We start from the raw sequence: 22,287 nt of genomic DNA on the forward strand, positions 1-22,287 counted from the left end.
TATTTTCCAAGAGAATTTTCTTTGTTCAAACAGAAAACGAAAAGAGATGGGGAATTGAAGAATAATACGGTGTTAGGGTGAAAAATAGCTGACAATAAAAGTGAAAAGTAATCGAGTATATAAAAGTATACACTGAATTTCGACGCTTGTGTTATTCGATGTAGATATATTGCAACATCGATCACGTAAATGTACACCGGCGATTGAAAGGCAAAAGACAGAAAGGAATACTCTGCGTAATTACTCAACATGGGTATATCTCAAATTGCAACCGATATGTCTTGGTATTCAGACATACTATAGAATTACAGTTTAACCATCGCATAAAGAATCGCATGTTTGATACATATTAGATAGTTAAGGATTTGAACTCGAACGGTAGTAAGCTACCGAAAAGATGGTCGTAATCTTTATAGCTGAGGATCAGCTCGACGAGGCAGAGGCTCGATAAAAAGTTGTCTGTAGTTATTCCATCTTGGTCTAAAGTTTCTAAATTAGTTAATTCTTATTTTCTTACTTTTCTTACTTTTTTCCAAATTTTGAATAACGTTAAATTGCATATCGCTGCGGTATAACTCGAAAGAAAATAACAATATCGAAGGAAATTTTGATGCGTTGAAAGCTTTTGTAATAAGTGAAACGATAATGCGAGTGATGACGGATGATTATCGTAATAAATCGAGATAGTAATAAATAAAGAACTTAGAGATAAATCAATAATTTAAACAGGGTAGTCGATCTACGTTTAGAATATTTTTGCATTTATTTACGCAAAAACGCAAACTTACTGAAGCTACTTTCAAATGAGCAAAAGTAAGAAAGATGAGAAAAGAGGTTGGAATGGGATGGGGTCACCAAAGAACGAATGTATCTGGGTACGAAGTGAACGGGAACGCAATCGGACGATCACTGCCGGTTGTAGCTGTTACGCAATTGACATTGGCAAAGTGTAGCAGTGCCGGGCACGGCCAAGAACTTTAAGATTTCACAAGTATGCCGAAGGCAAAGAAACGTATTATAATTTGGTAAGCTGACGTGCTAAAGTGTCTTTTTCATATTTTCATTTCAAACTTCAACCATTAAAGTTTTACAATCGCTATCTTAAGCATAATGAAGATTTCTAGTAAAAATACGGGTAAAAATGGTTATCGAGCCAATGTTGTCCAGTTAATATGCACCGCATATTTTCTATTATTGAATCGAATATATAAAAATATTTCGTAGAAATACTTGGGGAATGGAATTCGAACAAATTGTTTGATAGATTCGACATCGATCATGTTCTTAAAGATAAAAGCTTTATCGATGTAACAGCTTTCATTTATTTATTATACTTCTATAAAATACAGTACAATATATCAATAATATGTTTCTACAATTTATGATACTGGCTGAGTGAGGTCTAATAATTTATTAATTGCTTGTAATCGCAACAATATACAAAGTGATTCTTCCTCGATATATAAAACACACCTTACAGCTTTTTCGCCAGTCATATCCGTTACGAAGATATAATTGTACATACAGGTACAATCGTCTGGCAATTTTCCACCTTATAATCCATCTATAGAAATATCAAGAAAAATATGCCAAGATTATGAACTAATAACCGACACTATGTATTGCATTATTGCAACGAATTAATTAATATTACAACATTTCAAGCTTGGACCGACTTGATATTCTCGAGTGCAACTTATAATCAAAATATTTTTACTTTTAGGTCTAAATATATTTCTTAATTGTTATCGCGTTGTTATGTATTTCATTACATCACGATTACTGCTTTCAACTGTCCATACATCTTACGTGTCGTAACTTGTCGTAAACATGCAACAATATTTTCGAACAAAGGTTTCGAACAATCGATTTTCCTCTATATCGATCTTTCTTGAAATTTTTTATTTAGATATAAAAAACAATATATAGACATACATATGATATATAATTTACTTTTTACTTATTCCTTTTATTTCTTTAAATGATTTAAAATTAAATAAAATCATACGAATACCTAAGACCGTCTGTGTATAATCCGCGCGAGAAATATTGTGCACGCGTAAATTATAAGATTAGACGGCAACTTGAATTCATGCGAGGTTCACACTGTTCGAGTCGCCGAAACTCATGATCGTCTGGTGTTTTTAACTGCAGATATCTAATACCAAGCAGTAAAATGAAAAATATTGTCGATCAACTTAGAATCTCAACTTAGTTCATTAACTATCAATTTAAGGATACTAATATTTCGAATATTTAAAAGTATTTCAACTTCTTTTAAATCATTGTTAGCAATACTCAGCAATGAAAGAACTGATTTCAAATTATCGTCGTACAAGACTAATTGACCCTGAAGGGTTTCACTGTTTCGGAAATCGAAACGCTTCTACCTTTAGGCTCGATTGATTTTACGAGCACACTATGTTTCACACACGGACCATATATTTTAAAAATAATTTTCACTTTTCGTTTTCGCGGCATATATTTGTTTACTTTTCTGCCCCCCCCCCCTCTCTCTCTTCCTCCAAAACACAAAAACCGTCTTCAGTACGCGATTATTTTTATTTCTGATCTACAGTACAAATGCTATAACAGAGTCACACGGTTTATGAAAATCGTCAATTAGACAAACAATTTTTTCTTTAAAGGTAATGCTAATTGAGAACGCAAGAAAAGGAAAGAAGAGAGATAGACAAACGCAAAAGCATTATTACTAAATATTAATTATATTAATTGTAAAGTAAGCACACATTCAAAGATATGTGAAAGACAACGATCTGGATGTAAGTATCCCGTATTCTTGTTTGCATTAACAAATTCGTTCGTTGACTTTAAAAAATTCAAAAATTAGTGTATTAATTGGCCTAATAATTTCTTCTAAGGAAAAGTTCTTTCCTTCTAAATTAATCAGTATCGATTAAATAAATTTGAGTAATAACAACGTGCAGGCAAGCAAAAGATGCGAGTATAATATATATTGATTCACATCGATGTCGGAAACCAGAAATTCATCTCTCTTAATTCTGATGGTTTCGCTTGAAATACATTTGAATAAACAGCTGATTTATCAACTGACTTTTCATCGCTTCCTATATACGTGAGATTTTGCGACGATATAGATTTCTTTCGAGTAAGCGCTCTAGGTGGAACAGCTGAAACTTCTGTGTTCGTTTCGTCCTCTTCGTTGATTTTTCCAGTAACAATTTCTCTAGATTGTCCAAAGATGCTTGACAAAATCCAACCTCCTTGATATTTTTCGCGATCAGGAAGGAGCGGGCCGGTAAAGTATCGATTAGGTGGGACACGTCGACGAGCTTTCGGCGAAGTATTTGGACTGCTTGCTGGCGAAGTAAGTGGAGTAGCTGGTAAAGATTTACTGCCTTTTTTAGGCTGATTACCAGCCTGCTCGGCCGAAAAGTTTTCGTGAAATTTGTTAGACATCATCTGACTGGCTACAAGAACAATTGATTTTCCACAAAGTGCTGGCTTGCGATGAAATCCATCGTCTATCCCCTGCGACCTTGCAGCTTTTGTATTGTCAGTTAACGATATCTTTGAACTTGATTTGATTTCAGTATCTAAAAATGTAAAATTACAAACATTTCATGACAAAGAACAAGAAAAAATTATACGCTTAATTTTCAATTATTTTATAAATTGCAATACTTGGAAGGAAATTAATAGCTTATTAATTTATACAATTACAAGTCGCACAAAAAATACATATACATATGTAAGCATATAACAATCAGTTCTGATACCTTTGCTTGTTGTTGAAGTTGTTGGTACAAATGGTTGGCAAGGTAAAGGATATTTACTAAAATCGATCTCCTGATTCTTGTTTCTCTCTTCGATAATCTGTTGTGTGTCTTGTGCTTTCACCTTATTTGTTGATGAAGCAATACTTTGTTCGTCAAAAACTTCGTCAATTGGCCGGAAATCTTGCGAAACCGACAATCGATTTTGTGACTTTGGGTATCGTAAGTAGAAGAAGCTATCGTCGTGAGATGGCGGACTGAATGTGGTATCGTCAAAATCGAATCTGCATAAGAGAGAGAAAACAAAAGCCTAATAATCGCACATTACGAAAAATGTAAGTAAGGTTAACAAGGTAAGTACGATAAAGTAGAAAAAAGGAAAAAAAAGGAAAAAGAAAAGGAAGAAAAAGGAAAAAAAGGAAAAAAAGGAAAAAAAAAAAAAGGAAAGAAAGAATGCCTAACTATCTCTCATTATAATTTTTCCACTCATAATGTTGTTAGAAGATTTTTTCACTTTTGGATCTCACCATCAATAGATTGTTTTCTTTACAATTAGTAAGCTTATAAATTTCTTAATTTGATGGTACTGTGTAAATCAAGGATACGCATTAAATAATTTAACGTCTTATACGAGTATTGTGTTGACCTTGACACTAGAAGCAATAACAGAAATCGCGACGTAGAACATGGATGGACAAAGGATGTTATTTAAGTAAAATATTCTGGTGTAAACCGGCATAGATTTATAGACGGACAGTAGCGAAAAAGTATAACGAACGCTATGCACCACAAGAATCTACTCGAGGGCGTACTACTCTCGTGTAGAGAGTGCCGTGAAGTCTAAGAATAGCGGGCACAATGCCCATGCGGTTAACTGCTTATCTGTGTTGTATTGCACGTTGGCCAAATTTTAGGTATAAATATTTTTTCTCCTTCGCAAAATCTATGCATTGAACATCACGACTTAAATAACGTAAATATAATCGCTTCTTCTAAATTTTAAATAACTGACTCTGTAGTATTTAGTGCTAAATCTGTGACTAAATTCTTCTCTTGTATTCATTTACAGCATTTACAAGTTCACAGAAATGTCCTGCAGGCAATTAGAAAAATTGCCTCTTACCGTTGCAATTGGTTTATATCTCTTCTATACATTCAGCAAAGAATAATGCTATGTTAAAGCGTCACGAGCCTGCAACTTAGTACAAGTCGAAGTTTAACAACTTAAAAATGCTTTAGTCTTACGAATGATTTGAAGAGGAACATACCTATTATCAGATCTCCCTTTCATCCATTGGGGCAAAGATATTCCGCCGCTGAGTAATCTATCCTGTTGTCTCGTGGAGCCCATTTTATGTTTTGGCAAACTTTCCTTTTCCTCTAAGTTAGTTCCAATTTCTGAGTATAATTTTCTTCTTTTTAAGTTTACTTGTATGTTCTTTTAATATATCACACTTTGAGACACTGGATTTAAAGAATACTGATATTCAGAGATAGAATCTCTTGAAAATTTCTGATAAGACAAGAATTCTTCGAAAATTAATCTGCAGTTTGTTCTATTGACCTAAAACATGAACAATACAATGGACATGCATGTTTACGTTCATTACTCATTCTGGTTCTAAATATGTACAACTTAAATGGATTGAAAAAAGTAGAAGACATATATTTTACATCTGGTATCAAAATATTAATGGAGGATATGAAAAGACTCGTCATTTATAATATTCAATACCTTTACATAAATTTAACTTAAATTATTCAAAATCCACTATACACGAACTCTATGACATATAATTTAAATTACTTAAAAGTCGCAATTATTAGAAGAAACATTTGTAGAAAGTATCATTGATCAGCATTTTCATATTTACGCTTCTTTGTCTTCACTTTCATGAAACTTATAATTATTGTTTATAATCAACACACAACACATTTAACATATACATACGTTTCTGTATTTTCCTTTCTTTCACTCTCTTTTTCTCCTCTTTCTCTTTTCCCCTACCCGTTAAGAGTATATTTCTGTTATGATGCCTATAACAACATTAATGTTGAGATATTTCTTTGTAGAAAGAAAATCATTTTGTGTTACCATAAAAGAAGTAGTATATGAGCATTGTATGTTAAAAAGAAATGGCAGAAAGGGTAAACACAAAAAACATTATCTAATTGGTACTAAAGAATTAAAGAAGAAGAAATAGAGTTTATAACGATTTAAATATAGAAGAAATTATTTTATAAGATTTATTAATAAATTTTTTCTTCTACTTATAGAGTATATTACTTTCAAAAATTGCAATATAACTTATATACTTCCATTTCATAAAATGACAATGCATGCACCGATTAATTAATTACTTACTCGATTTTTGTAATATGTTGAATACTTCTGCACAATTAACAACCCCATAGTGAAGATATTTTCGCGAAACTTCAAAAATAATAATATTGTAACTCTCGAACGATACAACTATCTACATTTATTACGGATGACATAAACTCACATCACACATTAAGTTGCATTACATTGGTAACTTTTTGACTATGGAAAATTCCTGTTCGTCAAAAACTAAAAAAAGAACTAGGCTGACATAGAGAAAATAGAACAAACTATGTTACATGTAATTATTAAAGAAAAATCGTTTTAATTATTTTTATTATATATTCAAATTTGATTTATTACATATATGTATTTACCCGTTTATAATAAAATATATGTCTATATATACCTAATAAAATAACGAGTATTACATTTAAATTTTAAGGTGAATTAACAATAATATTATATAGGTAAGTTAAATTTAGCTTGATTATCACATAAATAATCAACCAACCAATCCGATTGATTTGGTGAATTATTTAATCACTAGGGTTAGTAAATTCGTATCTTTCCGACACTATAAGGGAAAATATTCTTCCGGTTAGGGTTGCGGAATTGAATGAGGCACGGTAAGTTCATTAGAATGTGAATCGATTTCAATCGGCTTTAAGTAAGTGATATTAATAAAGATTTTGTACCAGAATTGTATTCTTTTCTTTGACATAAAAATGTGAATATTTCTGTCCTTGTAAAACATTGATAATGCTAGTTTTAATGATAGTAGCTAACCTGTATTTCTGATTTATATTTGTATACATATATACAATATATTCTGTTTAGTCTTACTTAATACGATTTATCAAAACGCAGATTACAATTAATTGGATGGTATACTAATCGATAATTTTGCATACACAGATAACCAATAACAATGAAATTTAATCGACTTGTTTCTTCTTCGCGTCGAAAAAATCGAAAGAGGCACTTCACGGCTCCTTCTCATATTCGAAGAAGACTTATGTCGGCTCCTCTTTCGAAAGAACTTCGACAGAAGTATAATGTCCGTTCTATGCCGATTCGTAAAGATGATGAAGTACAGGTAAAATGACAATAAGTAATTTTGTAAATTGTTCAAACTACAGAAGATGCTTGCTTTAAATGTAATTAAAGTAGTTAAGAAGGATAAAATAAGTGTATTTTAAAACTTTCTTCACTACGCTTTCCTCTTTTTTTTTAAAACAGGTTGTACGTGGTCATTATAAAGGTCAACAAGTTGGCAAAGTTATTCAAGTGTATAGGAAAAAGTTTGTCATATACATAGAAAGAATTCAGCGTGAAAAGGCTAACACTGCTACTGTGAATGTTGGTATCGACCCATCCAAGGTAGTGAATAGTTAATTTCTCTTCTAGAAGATTATTTAATTTAGATAAATGATGAATTAAACCATTCACATAGATGGAGGCATGAAACTTGTTAAATTACTTTGATGCACAAGGGTTTTCCTTTGCATTTATGGATTTGACTTGTTTAGCCTCTTTACTGCAGAAAAATTGGAACTGATATTATGATATTTTACCTTCTTTTTTTCTTTATAAGTAATATTTACAATTTCCTTATATAAATCTTTTGTGCCCTACAGACAGTCATAGTAAAACTAAAAATGGACAAGGATCGCAAGAAAATTATGGACAGGAGAAGTAAGGGTAGACTTGCAGCATTAGGCAAGGATAAGGGAAAATATACTGAAGACTCAACTGCAGCCATGGAAACTTTGTAAATTTAAGTTATAGTTTCATTTATAAAATTTAATAAAAAAAAATTAACATTTTGAGATTTGTGTCATACTCTTTTTAATAACTCAACATCAGTATTTATACACTAAAAAATTGAAATTCTTTATTTCTATCTGTTCTATCAAAATGAATATTACAATATTATTATATTACATTAATAATTATAAAACAAAATATTATTATAAGGGCTATATGGATTATCTCAAATCATTTGTACCACTGAAAGTCTTATAAAAGTAACAAGGCATAAACTATATTCTCTTTAAAATATTGCAATAGAAAAACTTCTGTCTTAATTAAAAAATTGCATAAATGTAATTTTTAATATGCCATTATATATGCAACATACTTTATTCACTTATACTTCGACGTTTCTTTTTCGGTATCAGAGTCCGCTCTGTTAGAAAGTCTGTTGGGACTATCTCATCTTCAATTCTTTCGGTATTGTATGTACAATCGATATTATGATTTGTACATTGATTTGATGATTTTTTAAGTGATTTCTGTGTAATGTTCTCTCGTGTCACGACTTTTATTACTGGCTTAATATTTACTAGAAAGATATTATTATATTTAATAAAACAAATATCTTTTTAATAATATTAATTTAAAAAATAGTTTTTGATTTATGTTTTACATATACCTATTTTGTATGGTTTATGAGATTTCTCACTGGCAAACACACAAGATATATTATTTATATCTTTACATTTAACTCTGTATTTTTGCTTTCCAAGTTTTAACGTTTTTTCTGTTAAATGTATTTTATTCCCCAGTAATTGATTTTCAAGCACCTACAGACAATAAAATACAATATTATGCTGTTGAATTTCTTCAAAAATAATATACTACATAATATATATTGTGACATATATCATACTGCAGAAGGAACATCTATAATAAAAAGCTCATTTTCTTCTATGTTTTCGAGTGTAAAAGAAGGTAGTGCCGTTTTAAGCATTAAATTTTCCTTCTTTATTAATTCCTGTAACTTGAAATAGGAAAAATACATAAGATTTGAAAAGTATAAAATAGTATGATATAAAATGAAAAATAAAATTCTTGTTTATACATTATATGGTCTACCACATATTACTGATTCCTTGTTTGTAGCTTCTATGATACACTTAATTTTCAGATTTTCTTTATTAGATCCTTGCATATGTTTTTTCTGTTTCAAATTATAACTTGTTGCAGTATTTAAACAACTTGATTTATGCTGAACAACTCCATGACTAGCAAATGACAATCGTTTAATATCTAAGGATGAATCTTTCATCTTTGAACATTGTTTTGCATCATTAAACTCGTTATTCAAACAGCGAGCAGTTTCCTCTGAAAAGTTTTCATTTTTTTGTAATTTTTTATCACATTGGATTGAAATTTTTTGTTTAAACTTTACATTTTCATCTTCGGTATTTAATATATCAAGAGATTCCTTAGGACGTTTGAATAATTTATCTCTCATATTTTCAATATTACAATATGTATCATCATTTTCACTGAGACTAGAATCACTATCTACAGTCAAATTTAATCTTCTTAATTGTTGTAGTCGTTTTCTAGCCAAAGGACAAGTATTATCCTCTATATTTTGCTTTGCTTCATCTGTTTCATGTTTTCGATCAGAAAAGTCTTTTATACTTGATCTTTCCTCTTCAACATTTTTATTAAATACAGATGTACCAGGCACTATTTTATACTTTTTGTCAACAATTTCTGTATGAGTAACTTTGGGTTGTAGTTTATGCTTTAGTATCTTATCATTACATTTTTCATTATTTATAATTATATTTTCGTTTAGACATAATGTTTCATCTGTAGCATCTGATTTAGTTGGTATATTGTAATTTTCAGACTTCAAGGTATCATCATAATTTGTCAAATTATCTGCATGTTTTACCATTAAGGAAGTATTTGACATATTTTGTTTTATTTTTTGAGATTTCTTTTTAAGTTTTTTATAATGCCTTCTTCCATTTTCCAACAAAAATTCTTCATCAGTATCTTCTTCAATGCCTGAGTCCTTTGGTTGATATGTTCTAACAGTAATTAATGAGGACTGTATAGTAAAAGGTTTTTCATTTTTCACTTTATCCATAAATGTATTTTCCATGTTTGAATTTTTTTCTACTTGATTAGAACAGTTTTGATTCAAAAGCATTTCTGTATTTATACAAGAATCATTGACATTATCTACTGGAGATATTAAACTGTCCTGTATGCCTTTCGATATTTCTTTATTAGAATTACTAAACATTTCATAAGAATAATTTTTATTTGATACAATCTTTTCATCAGTTTTATTCACCATAGGATTTGGTTGTCCTGATTCATTGTTAGCATTTGTTACTACTTGTTCTGCAATTTTATTATACGTTATCTCACTTGAACTTTGTATTAATGCACATGCATTTACAGTTTCCTCTGTAATACATGTTTCATTATTCATTGGTATTCTATTTGATGAATTTAATGGAAATTTAATAGAATTTATAAAAAATTTGATGAATGTTTTTAACTTACCTTGTATAGTACCTTGATTATTATTCATTAGAGAAGTCATGACATTTGTCTCTTTTGTAGAAGAAGGCGTATCCTTAGCTTTTCTTTTAACACCTTTTTGGCAACTTAAATGTATATTTTTTAATGATTTATCTTTGTGTTTTCCTTTAAGTATTTTTGTAATCTCTTCATTAGACATGTCATCTTCATTGATTAAAAAGTCTGCTTCATAAGAATAAGTTTTACTTTTATTAGACATGTGTTGAATGTAACTTGTTAAGAATAAATTTGATTTATACAAAATGTTAAAGTCGTCTTCTGTAAAATTATCATTATTGTCAGTTTCATCATCATCTGACAAATTTCGAAGAACTGATGTCTTCATTTTGATGTATTGGCTATATGTCTTTAAACTGCAAGATTGTTTAATTGCAACATTCATAACTTTATTTCTGCGACGTAATCTTCTAGATGGTATCAGTTTATGTATCAAAGAGTGATCTACCATTCTGTTTGTGACAGTATTCGGCACTACCTTCCAAGTGATTTCATCAGATTCCATGATATAATAATAATGGTATGTTTATAATATTTGTGAAACACAGTTATAAAATGTCACTTAAGTTGAATAATAATGTGTAAATATTTAAAATATATAAGTCCGAAAGTATAATTACTTAATTTCTAATATTGAATAACATTTATTGCAAAAAACTTTACCCTTTCACCCTTTCAAAAACAAAACTGGCACATGTTCACTTGTACGTATTTCATTACAATGTACACAATGAAACAAATTAAAATTTAAAGGTTATTGAAAATTTATATATATACATATATACGTATACATACGTATTAAAAACTTAATATTGTTTTATTGTTTCTTTTCTCCTTTAAAATTTTGTTACGATTTATTGATTTCTTTATTAGAAATCAATATTCTATAGAAGAAATCTATATTAGATATTTAATATAGAACATTTATGATGTTTCAGAACTTATACGTAGAATATATTATTTCCACAAGTAACAAGGATGATTGAAACTATATAACGTGAATCATAATTGTAAAATTAAATTGTGCGAAAAGTAGAAAAATTTAATATAATTTCTAATTATAATATGATGTTTTATAAAATAATCTTAATAAAATTTAGCGAAATAAATTTTTGAGTCAATATATATCATGGTCATGTATATATATATATATATATATACTTTCCAATAATATACATGGATAATTATATGAAAGTTATATATTAAAATAAAATTGGAATGCGTTTAAACAAAAAGAACAATACTAAAGAAATTCGTTTCATCATGAACAATTTATTTTATTTTTATTATTAACTTGTCAAATTAAAAAATTAAATAATATCAAATTAAAAAACATGCAGAATTTTTTAACATTAATAGAATTCTTGACATATGCAAATGACGTTATGTAATTGATATATGCAAATGGAAACAAAGAAAGTGTTTTATTATGAAATTTCTATTAGGGCATATATTTGTATACCGGAAGTGTATGGATCGGTGAATATAGGTACAAACAATGATGTAAATGAAAGAAAAGTGGAGGGAGTGAAAGGATGGAAGCAAAAGAAAAAGAATAACGAGATTACCAAAACATTTTATATTTATTCCTGTGTTAGATATAAGAAATAATTACTAACATACATTTTAACAATAATAATTAAGAATGTGTAAAAGAATTAAAACAGGAATTCGAAATAATGGGTTTTAAAGTTTAGTGATATAGTAATATCGTGCGAGAGAAAGAGGTGCAAAAGCGCAGAAAGAACGCCGTCACGAATCGCAACGTAAACGGTTAAGAACCGATTTTAAATGGAAGTTGATTATCGATGACTAATTCAGTTGTGTAATAAAATAAAAAAATCATTTCACTTTCATGTGTTTGTTTATTTTTCAAAAAAATTGCAGGGAGTTAACAGGAATAGAATTTAGCGAAAGATGATTTGGAAGTTTTTTTGGTTCGTCGAAGTGTTAGGTCAACGATAATCTGACTGACAATTTTGAACAATTGATTGAATCTTCTATGGAAATTGATGAAAATAAAATATAAGAATGCACCAAAACAGGAAGAAGAAAAAGCGAGTGAATTATGGTGTGAGAGCAGTGGAGGTATTACGTGGAATGAAAGGATTTGGTTTTACGATCTCGGGACAACAACCTTGCATATTGAGTTGCATTGTTCCAGGGAGTCCAGCGGATATTGCTGGATTACGAGCCGGCGATTATTTAGTATCTGTTAATGGTCACAATGTTAGTAAATTACCCCATGATGATGTTGTTCAATTAATTGGCCGTTCTAAAGGCATTTTGAGATTGCAAATAGCTGAAAATTATTATTCTGATTCTTCGGATGAAGAGGGAATATCAGCAATACGTTGCAAGCCTAAATATATACATAAACCTCGTGCAAGTAACATGGGAGCATTACAATTACAATGTAGAGTTGCCAAAGTTGTGCGAGACTTACAAAGTGGTGCTATGTTTGATGTAGCAGGAAAAACACCACCGGAATTGCAAAGTCACGAAACTTATTGTGATTTACATTATCACTGGGATATGTCTAGTCCTCTTCCACCACCACCACCTCCAGCTTCTCATAAGAGAGATTCTGAAAAGATAGTACACAGAACAGTTGTTGGTTATTTAGGAACTATAGATATTCCAAATCAATTGCATCCATCTTGTATGATGCAGGTAACATATAATTTTAAAAATAATATTATTATTATTATAAATTATTTGCGAATTTTGTCAATAAACTATTCCTTAATTACGTATAATTTTATTAATTTTTGTTTATCTTTCTAGGTGTTGAGAAAGTGCATAAAACGATTGAAAGCTGAGAAAAGAAATCCAACTACAGTACTATTAACAATACATGTAGCAAATATAAAGCTTACTAATTCAGAGAATCGTGTTATAGCAGAATATCCATCCTACAGAATAATATTTTGTAATTCCTTTTCTGAGCAGGACAAACAATATTTTGGTATATTAACTAAATCTGTTAAAGACAAAGAAAATATTGTTTCAAATTCATGTCATGTTTTTACAATTTATTATAAATTGATTGATCATGTAGTACATACTAGTGTGTGCAATATATTTGGATTTACATGCACAAAAACTTCTGAATTAAATGTCTGTCAAGAATTTCCAGACAGTTGTAATGGTTTGATTGGTGCTATACAAACTTTGTACATATCAGATTCTACAGCTACTGATACAAATCCATATAATGAAATGCGAAGACATCAGGAAACTGCCTCTCCACAACCAAGTAATATAAGTACATCAACAGCTCATTCAAGTAACAGTGATTCCGGGATAGGCTATAAAGATGACTGTACAAGCCGTTCAGATAAAAATATTGCACAGAATGTTTCCCAAAGAAGATGTCCGACTTCAGAATATAGGGTATGTTATACTATAATATACTATAATATTTATCACACTTGATCAAATTTAATATTAAATAGATTTAATATTATTTAATATTTAATATTTAATATTTAATATTCATTAACTATTGAAATCTATATATTTTTTTTCTTGCAATTTAAAATATATGGTTTTTTTTATGGATACACTTGTTACATTTTATTATTTCACTTGTCTATGTTCTAAAGGATATTTAGTGCATATAGTTATTATGTGCATTATCAAGTTTATTATGATTGCAAAAAAAGGAAATTTAAAATAAGATTATAATAAAGTGGAACTTATTTTATAATTGCTTTAAGCTAAGTTGTTTTCATTTTATTTAATGAAAAGAATTTGTCGTTAATAAACAGTAATATATGTTTAGGATGCTTGTGAATATTCATCAAGATCATACAATAACGAAGCCATGGATTTAAGATTAACAGTACGAGCTGTATCAAACACATGTTGGAATGAAGCAAATAAATTGAATATATGCAAGGATAATTTAGAGTCACCCCATGAAAATGTCATTTTTAATGATTTTTGTAATGGGATAAGTACGTGTACAGAAGTGATAGAAAATTCTGAGATGAGTTGCGACGCACAAAAGAGAACGAAGAGGGGGGATTTGCCCACCTGTCCATTGCCATCTGCTTTAACAGTTAAGCAGGGGTTGCTTAGTTCGTCGGTTGGATCCCTCGTGTCCGTTTGTACCACCGCGATGTTGTACGGTATAGAAGATCCTATTGAGGCGCCCGATGATTCTATAATAAAGTCGAAACGATTATTGGGATTTACAGAATTAGTAGAATCAAAGGAGATCGACACATCAGATAAATTTAGCCCGAAAGTTTTTTCTGGTATTTCCAAGTCTTTAGTGCATAGTTTTGAAGATCTTAATACAAGCATGGATTATGTTCGACCACTGTGCCAAACATATTCAGATAAATCGGATAATTCACGCCCTTGGGGAAGTTTACAAGAAATTCGGAACGTTGGAACCTGTGTGCAGAATATCTGTCTGGTAAGATTTATACTTATTTTTTTCTACAATAAAGTTTAATTTGATCTATTAGTTTTTAAATGATTTACTGATACACAATTGGAGATCTCTGCAAGAAAAGGAAAACAGATATAAGCATTAAAATATTCGCATTCTTATTTAACTTTAGAATGAAAGAGTAAATCTAACACAATAGAAACCGCAAGTAGGGAAATACGAACGCATAGACAAGAGAGGAAGAGTAAATGAGTGAATTGATGAATCAATGAATGACTTAATATATCTAATATAAGAGAACTAGAGAAAAAAACGCGAATTCGTGATTGGCAAAGAGAGTGGTGGAAGGGGGGAGGGAGTGAGTGATGAAATGAACGAATAAATAGTGGGAATTATATTGTTATCATTTTGGTTTGATATTTTCATAATATTGAAATGAGATATAATAACTTACTATAAAAAATTAAGTAAATAGATAAATTTATAAAGAAAATATATGTAATATAAATAAATGAAAATTACCGACCGACCGACCGACCGACCAACAAACACAACCAATCAATCGACCGACCGACCGATCGATCAACCAACACAACCAACCAACCAATCGACCGACATATCGACCGAACGACCGACCGACCGACCGATTAACCGACTGAGCACTTCGAAAGGAGAGGAAAAGAGAGAAAGACGGAAATGAAGTACGAGGGAATACATACTCGTAGCAGTAGTGCACATGAGAGTGACATGTTAGATACGAAATGAACGTGACGTTGATTTTAATGGTTAGAATAATGTTGATTGATGTATAGTGTCTGTTGAAATTATTATTTAGAAAAGTTTATTGAATAATTGCTCATGTAAATTGTCAGTTTGATTGGGATAAATCGATCGGTCGATCGCGTTCGTTGTGTCTGTGTATAACTTGTTCGGTTGACCATTCAGTTGAACAGACATCGTGTGCGGAATCATAATTGTCAATGGTGCATCGTTGCAATTGGGCGGAGCCCTTATTATTACGAACATAAAGCAGTCATATTTTAATTGTTAATTTCAAGGCAATTATATCATACGTTATATAATGTTTCTATAAGTATTTTTATTTTTCTTTCGATAAATGGGATCGTTGCGCGGTTACACGAAGGAATACGATCTTCGATCACGACATGGATACCGTGGTGAAATCGGTATGTACGACACGAAACCGTCGATATTTAATGAAAGTCCAAAAAAATCGTCTAATGATTTGCTGTTCAATATTTACATAATTGTTATAATCAACCAGTTGTTTATATTAAACAAATAATAAACAAAATGAAATCAATATATTTTATTTTCACCGCTACTATGAATCAGAGCAGAAAATAAAATTTCACTGATTAATAATTCAGAGTTGATTACATCAAAATATAATTTCGCGCCTTTTCCAATTTTTCTTTTCTGTTTTGTTCCTCTCTTCTTGGTAGTTGTAAATTTGTGCTCTATTTTCTTTACTTCTATCGATAGCTCGTGTATGTTAGTAATTACTTGTTTAAGTCTTATCAATGAATGATATACGTGTATTAAATAAATGACTCGAATATTTATATTAATATACTTTGTTGTTAAAAAACAATATGAAAGGAGAAAAGATTTAAGATTATTAAAAATTATCTGTTATTGTATATAAAGATATTTTTCACCTTCACGACGGCTTCATTTCTCATACGTATTTCGCAGTGTAAAATACGATTAAGGTATCCGATCATAACATTTTCGGCTTAATATAACCAGTGGTAATAACGAAGAAATTTTATTTTCTCCGTTTTCTTATTTTTGAATTGTTTACAATTATAATTATTCAATGATTTTTTATTAGTTAGGTTATATATACATATATACACAGTTACATAGTTAGATATAGTACAGTGTATCCTCTTATAGTGCGAATGTAACCTTATAAAGAGTTTGTCGCGTATAAAATTATATTAATAGATAAATTGCATATTATATGATAACAAACATTAAAAATTGTGTGAAGGTAATGATTATGTATGGTATTCTTTTTCCGTTCCTTGATTTGTTTCTAATCAATATTCATAATATTCGTATCGAGCTGGTGATACAGCACGCTCGATCATTTTTCTTATAACTCGCTTAATCGTATTTAATGATGTTATCAATATAATATTATTTTTGAATGCTTCTTTAATGCAGCACGGTAGTACAGAATTATGTGATAAAAATACCGATTGTAAAAATATACATGCATGGGCCAGTGGTTTTGAGAAATTATTGGAAGATCCAAAAGGTTTACAAACATTTGCGGTAAGAATAAAATTTCATTTTCATCAAATGAAGATACTTCACATTTTTCTAAATTCACATTTTTCATTTCCATAATTTAGGAATTTCTAAAAAAGGAATTTAGTCATGAAAATATTTACTTTTGGGCTGCTTGCGAAAGATACAAAGATACTAAAGATATTCCTACAAGACGTAAGTTGGCTAATCAAATTTATCAACGTCACTTGTCCACTACAGCAGCTGAACCTGTAAATGTTGATAGCCATGCAACTGGCCAAATAACACAGGAACTTCTTAGCGAAGCACCTGCTGACCTTTTCCTACAGGTGTAAATGATGTTTTTTTTTTCAATTCTGTGATTATTCTTATCACCATTATTAATGTTACATTTGTTTCTCTATATTAATGGAAATTGTTAGTTTGTATTTTATTTTCAGGCACAAAAACAGGTTTTTAATTTAATGAAATTTGATAGCTATCCAAGGTTTCTAAGGTCTGATTTATATCGTCATTGTGTAGAAACAGGAAATTCTATAATTGGAGTAGAAGATTGTGATTTAAATCTTACCAGTTCCCCTAGCGTAAAGTTAAAGAAGAGTCACTCAGATGCAGAAGATCGATGTAGAAAATCTATTCTTCCATGGAATAGAAAAAATAGGTACTGAGAATAAATAGTGTTTGGTAAATATTAACTGAAATAAACAGTAATCATTTATGAATGACAATATATTCTTAGATCAAAATCTAAAGATCGTGGAGAATCTGAATATAATAAAGGTCCTAATAGAAATGAGACTATATATAAGAGTTTTACAACCATGAAAAGAGAAGCAGAAGGTAATAACAATGATGACAGTATTTCCATATCTAGCAGCAGATCCTCATTAGCATCATGGGATTTGGCATTAAGGCAATCATTTCACAAACATGTAAGTATTCTCTTCTTCTTTGTTATATTACAATTAAACATAAATAAAAAAATTATGCCTGTGCTTGATAAAGCAATTATATTAAAGGCAGGTATATGTAAGTTATTTATGGTATTGTGTTAGTTTTATTTGTATTGCAAGTGTGTAGTAGGTACTTTGGTATTGCAACTATGTGAGGATGTTTGTTAAAACCAATGTCAGTGTTATTAAGCGCATATTCAATTTTGAATTTTCAAAGTTGTATGTATAACTTGTAGTCTTTATCGTCCTACGAAGGACAATCGAATGAAACGAAAGAAGTTCGTGCCAAATGTACCGGGTTATGTCGGGTAATATTACCCGATGGATCGACTACAGTTGTGCCAACTAGCCAAACGGAGAGTATTAAAGATGTGGTTACACGCCTCCTTGATAAAAGAGCTCTTCGGTACTCTAACTATGATGTTCTAATCCTAGCTACAGATGAGGTTTGTGTTTCTCTTGTTGTGTATCTCTCGTATTTATTTAACGCATTATTTAAAATTTCTCTTATTTGGAACTAACAAAATAATTTATCGATGTGGAATATATTATTTATAGAACATACTCCTTTCTTGCACGCAGCGTAAACAAATGGTTGAGCATTGTAAGGATTGTGGGTGATTGTTGTTATGTGACAATCTTTATGCATGTGTTTTTGATACAGCTTTTATAATTGGGCACACAACCCGTTATGTAAAATATGTGTGTTTTGCATATATTTACATGCACACATAATTTACAGTTTGATGTAAACAATGCTGGATGATCTGGTGTCTGTACATTATCAATATCTAAAATTAGTTAGAAATTTTTCATGTCTTCAGACTATAGATGTGAAATATCCATCATCAGTATTGGCTGGTCAAGAAGTGGAAGTTGTACCAACAAAAATATTGAAAGTAGATTTACCCTCCCGGCGAGTAATAACTGTGATCGCACATAAAGGTCGAACCCTTAAAGATGTACTGAGGCCACTTCTAAATAAGTATGGTTTTAATTTAGATATGATTACTGTATGGAGTGAAAATCATCGTGTTTGTATGGATATACAAGCAATTGATGCTCCTGCAAGACTAATTTTGAGCAACATAAGGGACCAAGGTAGTAAAGGTGTCGAGATATAGTAAGCTCTTAAGAGAATATTGAAATGTAATTGCTGTTGAATCCAAACAGCATAAGGAAAAACATTTTCGTCTTTTTAGATGCACAAAAAGAATTGAGTACAGTTAAATACCCACACGATACATCAAATTCTCAATCCACTCTAGACGAAATTACGAATAGAGTATTTGAAGAGCTTTTAGTGGGTAAAGGTTCGAGAAAATATTATAATGATGGGTCATGTAAGGTACTACGATGGATATATTTATTTAAATAATCGTATGTTAGTCGTATTTTTTGTTATTTACTGGTTATTTTGTTTCTCGGAATATAGTCTGATGATCAACGTTCTGAGGGTTCTTCCATTTTACCAAGCAAATTTTTCCTTAGAGATTCCACAATGCATGGGAAAAAGAAGGTATGGCAAATATAATAGTAACATAAATTACTATACGTTTATTAGTAAGCAATGTAAATATCATTTTCAATAGTGATTTTTATATACATACCATGTTTATATTTATGTTAAAGGGAATAAAGCCCAAGTGTAATATAACTGAAAAAAGTAACACGCAGGATTATGTTCCTGAGGAAACTGCTAAATCTTCTCATCCTCCCTTAATAGCAAAGTGGCGAAACGGTGTGAAATTACAATTACCAGGAAAATTTGATGGCGAAGGTAAAGAATGTTGAAATTGTATGGCTAATAACGAAATAAGATAAAAAATTAGAACCTTTAAATATGATTTCACGTGTAAAGTATAAAATGCTGCTATTGTTATTTTTACTTGTAGATTTATACGAAGGTTTGAAACGAGCTCAAAGGTCTAGATTGGAAGATCAGAGAGGCACCGAGATCAATTTTGAATTGCCAGACTTTTTAAAGGTAAACAAAACGAAACTTGCATACTCTAAGGTATAGTAATGCGTATTTTCTTATGACACCAAACTCATTTGATGAAACATACGTATATTGTCGATTATCGTAGTAACGTTTTTAAATACATTCTATTTTTGAAATTTTTATTATGCGATGCGTTTCGACCCTTAAAGCTATGAAATTACTGATCAGAACAAGGAAAATGGTAAGCCGACGGATCGCAACAAAGTTCGAAGACCTAGGATAATATCTGCCAATTGCGAAGCAAACGCCAAGTTTTATAGTTCAATTCATGATCGGCAAAACTGTAGCGGACATGATCAAAATATGACATCGACAACGACAGCAACAACAATAGCAGCAGCAGCCGCAACAACAACCACCACCACCATCACCACCATCACCACACCAACAGCAACAAAAATAACTACGACAATGACGACAACAACAACAACAGTGACGACGACGACAACGGCGACAACAACGACTACGATGATGACAATGATGAAAACGATGACCGCGACGACAGCGACGACAACGACGACGTTGGCTTCATCAAAAAATGGAAATGTTGATGAACGATTCCATATATTGGCTACTGGAAAAATATTACAGAGTAAGTCGGCAGATAGTTCATTCGTGTTAGACACAACTTTAACAGACGAAGATCGGACCGTTGTAGAAAACGGATCTTGTTCCCGAACTACCGCTTTGGGACCTTTCGATACACAAGTAAATTCGTTAAGTCTAATGAAATCATCGAAACCTCCACCGCTTCCACCAAAACCAAAAAATCTTATATCAAGCGCAACGAAAACAGGATATATCCTCTCTTCGAAATCTTTACCAAAGTCTAATCGTGCCGTTTCTTTAAGTCCAACCGAATTTACTCGGAAAGATATTTTATAACGTGTCAGATTAGGAAAATGACATGCTCATGTCACATATCTTTGTATCTAAAATGCATAATATGTATTACAAAATGAACGAAAGTGTTTCTAATGAAATTTATGTGTATTATAAATTGATATTTGAAGCAAAGTGGTAATAAGGCAAGAAAGCTTGTAGTATTATTTAGTGCATATTATGATCATGTTTTTGTATCATTACACTTTGTCTTGATTGGTGGTAAGGTGCCTGATTCGCGAATGTGTTTATTTTATTAGCGATATTCTTAACGTATTTTTACTCACGGAGAAATTGTAGACGATACATATTTATGGTGTTTTTATAGTACAGCTGTTACTTTCCTGGTTATACAGGACGTATATTTTATTATTGTAATTTATAGTAAATGAATGTTGTTATACGTGAACAATGAAAAAAATATTTGAGATTTTATGCGGATTAAATAAATTATATAAACATTGTTTTATAGAAATGTTTATTTTGTTTTGATATCCAATATTTATTCAATATCGATGAAATAATGGAGAAGAAAAGGTTTTAATGATGAAAACGTGATGAAAGACTAGACACATAACGGTTTTCAATCATGTTTAATTTGTTTTGTTTCGATTTATTTACTTACGCTTTAGTAGGTGGCGTTATATGCAATAATATATACACCTATCATCATTATGAGTTTGTACAGCTCGATATACGAATCGACGAAGACTGATTCGATTATCGTATTTTAATCGATAAAACTGTACTTTTGACATTTCTTTCTGATATGTTATTTTTCTACGTCAAAGGAAAGTCATTGCTATTGATATAGAATGTGAAATAAAATTTGCGTTTTTAAGATTTCAAATTGGAAAAAATTTGTGTAGGAAATTTTATAAATGCTTTGATCAAAAGGAGGTAAGTAACTAAAAGGCTCCCATATTATATCTATAGACCAGTTTATTACTGTGATATAACAATGGTTAATATTAAATTAGGTAGTTGGCGTGTGTGTATGCGTGTTTTATAAAGAATAAGATATCAAAATATATTGCATTAACGAGAAATTTTGTTGTTAAAACTAACGTTAATATCACATAACCCCACATACATACAATTCAGTTGTACAATATGAATATAGATTGTTCGATTCCCTTCGTATTATTTGTTCGTATTGTTCCTTTGAAGACGACCACCATGTGTCCAAAGGTTACAGAAATAAATACATCTGTATACTATATCACATACGTGTTTTATATCGCTAATTCTATTATTATTGTCAAGTTTATTCAAATTTATCATTTACACAAATATTCGATTCATTTTCATTTTCTTTTTTT

At 30.5% G+C, this 22,287-nt stretch overlaps 4 protein-coding genes across 10 annotated transcripts; 2 read left to right on the forward strand and 2 right to left on the reverse strand.

Annotated features, from left to right (window-relative positions):
• Window positions 1–1,989: 1,989 nt before the first annotated feature.
• Window positions 1,990–6,296, reverse strand: LOC108554482 (uncharacterized). 3 transcript variants are annotated; one of them, XM_017909783.1, is made up of 5 exons: window positions 6,124–6,296; window positions 5,710–5,795; window positions 5,027–5,322; window positions 3,762–4,042; window positions 2,838–3,578 (listed from the first exon to the last, which is right to left on the reverse strand). In XM_017909783.1, the coding sequence occupies exons 3-5, from the start codon at window positions 5,107–5,109 to the stop codon at window positions 2,983–2,985; spliced, it is 960 nt and encodes a 319-aa protein (XP_017765272.1). In that variant the 5' UTR covers window positions 5,110–5,322; window positions 5,710–5,795; window positions 6,124–6,296; the 3' UTR covers window positions 2,838–2,982. The 3 variants fall into 3 exon arrangements, with proteins under 3 accessions (XP_017765274.1, XP_017765273.1, XP_017765272.1); XM_017909785.1 differs by lacking the exons at window positions 5,710–5,795; window positions 6,124–6,296 and adding an exon at window positions 4,882–4,950 and having other exon boundaries at window positions 1,990–3,578; window positions 5,027–5,107; XM_017909784.1 differs by lacking the exons at window positions 5,710–5,795; window positions 6,124–6,296 and adding an exon at window positions 4,882–4,956 and having other exon boundaries at window positions 1,990–3,578; window positions 5,027–5,107.
• A 352-nt stretch (window positions 6,297–6,648) lies between these two features.
• RpL26 (ribosomal protein L26) lies at window positions 6,649–7,913 on the forward strand. Its single transcript, XM_017909731.1, has 4 exons — window positions 6,649–6,710; window positions 7,000–7,180; window positions 7,324–7,464; window positions 7,722–7,913. The coding sequence occupies exons 2-4, from the start codon at window positions 7,013–7,015 to the stop codon at window positions 7,857–7,859; spliced, it is 447 nt and encodes a 148-aa protein (XP_017765220.1). The 5' UTR covers window positions 6,649–6,710; window positions 7,000–7,012; the 3' UTR covers window positions 7,860–7,913.
• A 153-nt stretch (window positions 7,914–8,066) lies between these two features.
• Window positions 8,067–11,004, reverse strand: LOC108554440 (putative uncharacterized protein DDB_G0289963). Its single transcript, XM_017909721.1, has 6 exons — window positions 10,402–11,004; window positions 9,968–10,302; window positions 8,948–9,937; window positions 8,756–8,866; window positions 8,519–8,669; window positions 8,067–8,428 (listed from the first exon to the last, which is right to left on the reverse strand). The coding sequence occupies exons 1-6, from the start codon at window positions 10,940–10,942 to the stop codon at window positions 8,226–8,228; spliced, it is 2,331 nt and encodes a 776-aa protein (XP_017765210.1). The 5' UTR covers window positions 10,943–11,004; the 3' UTR covers window positions 8,067–8,225.
• A 962-nt stretch (window positions 11,005–11,966) lies between these two features.
• loco (regulator of G protein signaling family member locomotion defects) lies at window positions 11,967–21,292 on the forward strand. 5 transcript variants are annotated; one of them, XM_017909771.1, is made up of 15 exons: window positions 11,967–12,525; window positions 12,602–13,110; window positions 13,225–13,833; window positions 14,225–14,866; window positions 17,039–17,149; window positions 17,230–17,454; window positions 17,566–17,786; window positions 17,865–18,057; window positions 18,315–18,524; window positions 18,903–19,188; window positions 19,281–19,426; window positions 19,514–19,597; window positions 19,711–19,858; window positions 19,974–20,065; window positions 20,252–21,292. In XM_017909771.1, exons 1-15 carry the CDS (start codon window positions 12,450–12,452, stop codon window positions 20,966–20,968), a joined length of 4,269 nt encoding a protein of 1,422 aa, XP_017765260.1. In that variant the 5' UTR covers window positions 11,967–12,449; the 3' UTR covers window positions 20,969–21,292. The 5 variants fall into 5 exon arrangements, with proteins under 5 accessions (XP_017765260.1, XP_017765258.1, XP_017765259.1 ...); XM_017909769.1 differs by having other exon boundaries at window positions 11,967–13,110; XM_017909770.1 differs by having other exon boundaries at window positions 11,967–13,110; window positions 18,903–19,179.
• Window positions 21,293–22,287: the final 995 nt, after the last annotated feature.

The sequence above is a fragment of the Eufriesea mexicana genome, unplaced genomic scaffold (genome assembly GCF_001483705.2).
Source record: "Eufriesea mexicana isolate 0111107269 unplaced genomic scaffold, ASM148370v2 scaffold21577, whole genome shotgun sequence".
NCBI lineage: Eukaryota > Metazoa > Arthropoda > Insecta > Hymenoptera > Apidae > Eufriesea > Eufriesea mexicana.